We start from the raw sequence: 2,688 nt of genomic DNA, 5'->3' as shown, positions 1-2,688 counted from the left end.
ATAACTATATTATTATTTCATGAAAGAGATCTACAAAAAGGTATAAACTTTATCAAATTTAACGTCTAAAAAACATTCCAGCTTAATTTGAGGATGATTTAAAATAATGAGAGGTATAAAATAAAAAAAAATTTTAAAGAGCAATCACATCATATGGAATTTACCACCAAAAAAATCATATCATATATGCTTGGAAATCTATTTTATTTCTGGCCTTGAAATATGAGACTCCTCAAGTCCTATCTCTCTGAGTCTCACTTACACTTTGCAACATCAAAAGTCAAACATCCTCTGATGAGTCAACACAGCCACTTCGATACCAAAGTCCAGTCACACATTCTTTAAACATAAAAAAATAAAATAATAAAATAACACACACATCTTCTGGAGTGTCACCTAGGGGTGGTCCTATCATTCTCTCTAGGCTGCCCGATCTGCCCGCCTGCCCGAACCCTGCCCTCTCTTCCAAGTACCAAGTACACCTTTCCTTTTTTTTTTTGCCGTCTCTCTCTCTCTCTCTCTCTTCATTTTCTCTCTCTAAATTCCCTCTTTCTCTCTCCTTTTCTCACTCTTCGACACAGTTGGATCGAAAGGCGGCTCGCAATCTGAACCTCTCAATTGGATCTGAGCGACGGATTGGATTGATTGTTCGGCGGTGGTGAAGGAATCGTGTTGGAATTAGGGTTTTGCTTTTGGCGAAATTCGTCGGAGCTAAGGGGCCTAGGGTTTCCTGTTTCCGATTCGATCAATCGATCTAGGGTTTTGCAGCGGGAGTTCTGAAATTGGAGAAATCGTTCGAAAGGCTGATGATTTTCGTGGGGGTTTAGGTGGGAGGGGGAAATTAGGGTTGGGATTGATGGTTCTCGTTGAGATTGAGGGCGCGATCGAGGCGGGAATTGGGGAAAATGCAAGGCTATGCATGGGAGGAGGGGAGGTGAGGAAAGGAAACGGAGTCGGCACATGTGGACTGTCCCCACGCGTGTAGTCGTCGCGGCCGACGGTTCTTCTTCGACGTCTTCGTCTTCACCAAATTCGTTTTACAAGGTTTGATTTTGTTTTTCCCTTTTTTCGTTCGTTGTTCCTGGGTGGGTTTTCCTTTTCTATGTGGTAGTTTTTGGTGTTTTTCCGTTGTGCTTCGAGGTTTTGTGGTTCTCCGGCGGATATAAGGTTTTGGGTTGCGTAATTTAGGATTTATTTCATCGTAAAGCTTGTTTATTTTGGATTGGAAGAAGTTGAATTGAAGAAACGAACCTGATTTTGGGGAAAATAATGATGATTTTTTCGCTTGCTGGTAGTTGGTAATGGAGATAAGGAAATGGAGCCAATTTGGGAAATCCGAGCGAATTTAGGTGTAGAGAGACGGAGATGGAAAGTGGGTATAACAAATGGTCTGTTCACCGAACAAAGTCGGAAAATGGTAGAATCAGTATTAGAGTAGCTAGTCTTTATAGGGATAATTTTCATTTCAGCTGTCCATAAGAAGTTCCAGAGGCTTTAGACGTTCCCTTTGGATGTGTTTCATCCTATTGTAAAACTATAATCTAAACTTGTGTCCAAAAGGAAGATTAGAATTTAGAACCCACCCCTTTTTTTTACTTGTGTCCAAAAGGAGGTTTACTTGGGACCGACTAGCTATTAATCTTGAGAATAGCCTGTTAGATTTTCTAAGTGACAATTGTCATGGGAATTATGAGTAATCTAATGAGCTATTAATTCTGACTTCTCATATAAAATTCACGAGATTGATTACGTTGGATTTCTTGAGAAGTCTTTTTCTTTTTTTATGTTATTTTACTTCCTTACAAAGAGGTTTTCCCTTTTTTGTTTTCCTCTCCGTCCTCAATCACGCTTTCATCGTTTTCTGTCCCTTGGACTACCTTTCAAATGGAAAGTCTGGGTTGTGGGGTGATAGAAATTTAGAGTGCGAGCATTTTCTTTGATTCTACAGAGTATAAGAGTCTTGGTTATGACTAGGATTCGCTGAGACTGGCTTAAAATAGTGGAGGGAGTAGCTAAGGCTGTGAAAACTGGAAAAAAATTGCTCTTATTATATAGGCAAGAAAAAGAGATTCTTGCATATTTTAATGATCAGTGAAACAATCGTGTACTATAGTTTATAGCTTTTTGTCATCAAACATCAGTAAGTTGTAATAATGAGAACGTCTGCTTGATTTGGCGTAAGAATACATGATAGAATTACAAATGGTACCGAGTGTGTGCCTGAAAGGACTGTATTACATCCCTTGTTATGAGAAAAAGGAAAACTTTTTAAAGGAGCTCATCTTGGATCACAGACCATCTGATATTTAGCAACCTAAATATTGGTGGTTAATTTTTAATTGATACCCAGATTTTTTATATTTTTATTTATTTATTTTAATGGAATCTTTTTACCTCATTTATTGCATATTCTAAGATAACAAATAAGTAATTTCCTCTTTCTTATTTTTTCCTTTTTATGTAGGACGGACGCAAGATCAATATTGGTGATTGTGCTCTGTTTAAACCTCCTCAAGATTCTCCACCTTTCATTGGAATAATTCATTGGATAACAACAGGCAAAGAGAATAAGTTGAAGTTAGGTGTAAATTGGCTTTATCGACCTGCTGAAGTAAAGCTCGGTAAAGGCATCCTGTTGGATGCTGCACCGAATGAAATTTTCTATTCCTTCCATAAGGATGAGATTCC

General features: G+C 38.3%; 1 protein-coding gene across 1 annotated transcript in view; it reads left to right on the top strand.

The window, feature by feature from the left end:
* Positions 1-515: 515 nt before the first annotated feature.
* Positions 516-2,688, top strand: part of LOC21388423 — an 8,172-nt gene continuing 5,999 nt past the window's right edge. The window contains exons 1-2 of the mRNA XM_024175508.1: positions 516-1,044; positions 2,465-2,684. Coding sequence (XP_024031276.1) covers positions 916-1,044; positions 2,465-2,684 — 349 coding nt within the window. The 5' untranslated portion in view covers positions 516-915. The remainder of the gene's footprint in view (positions 1,045-2,464; positions 2,685-2,688) is intronic.

Source organism: Morus notabilis, unplaced genomic scaffold (genome assembly GCF_000414095.1).
Source record: "Morus notabilis unplaced genomic scaffold, ASM41409v2 Scaffold32, whole genome shotgun sequence".
Lineage (NCBI taxonomy): Eukaryota > Viridiplantae > Streptophyta > Magnoliopsida > Rosales > Moraceae > Morus > Morus notabilis.
Note: the sequence above shows the minus strand (reverse complement) of the source record. Positions and strands in the feature narration are given on the sequence as shown.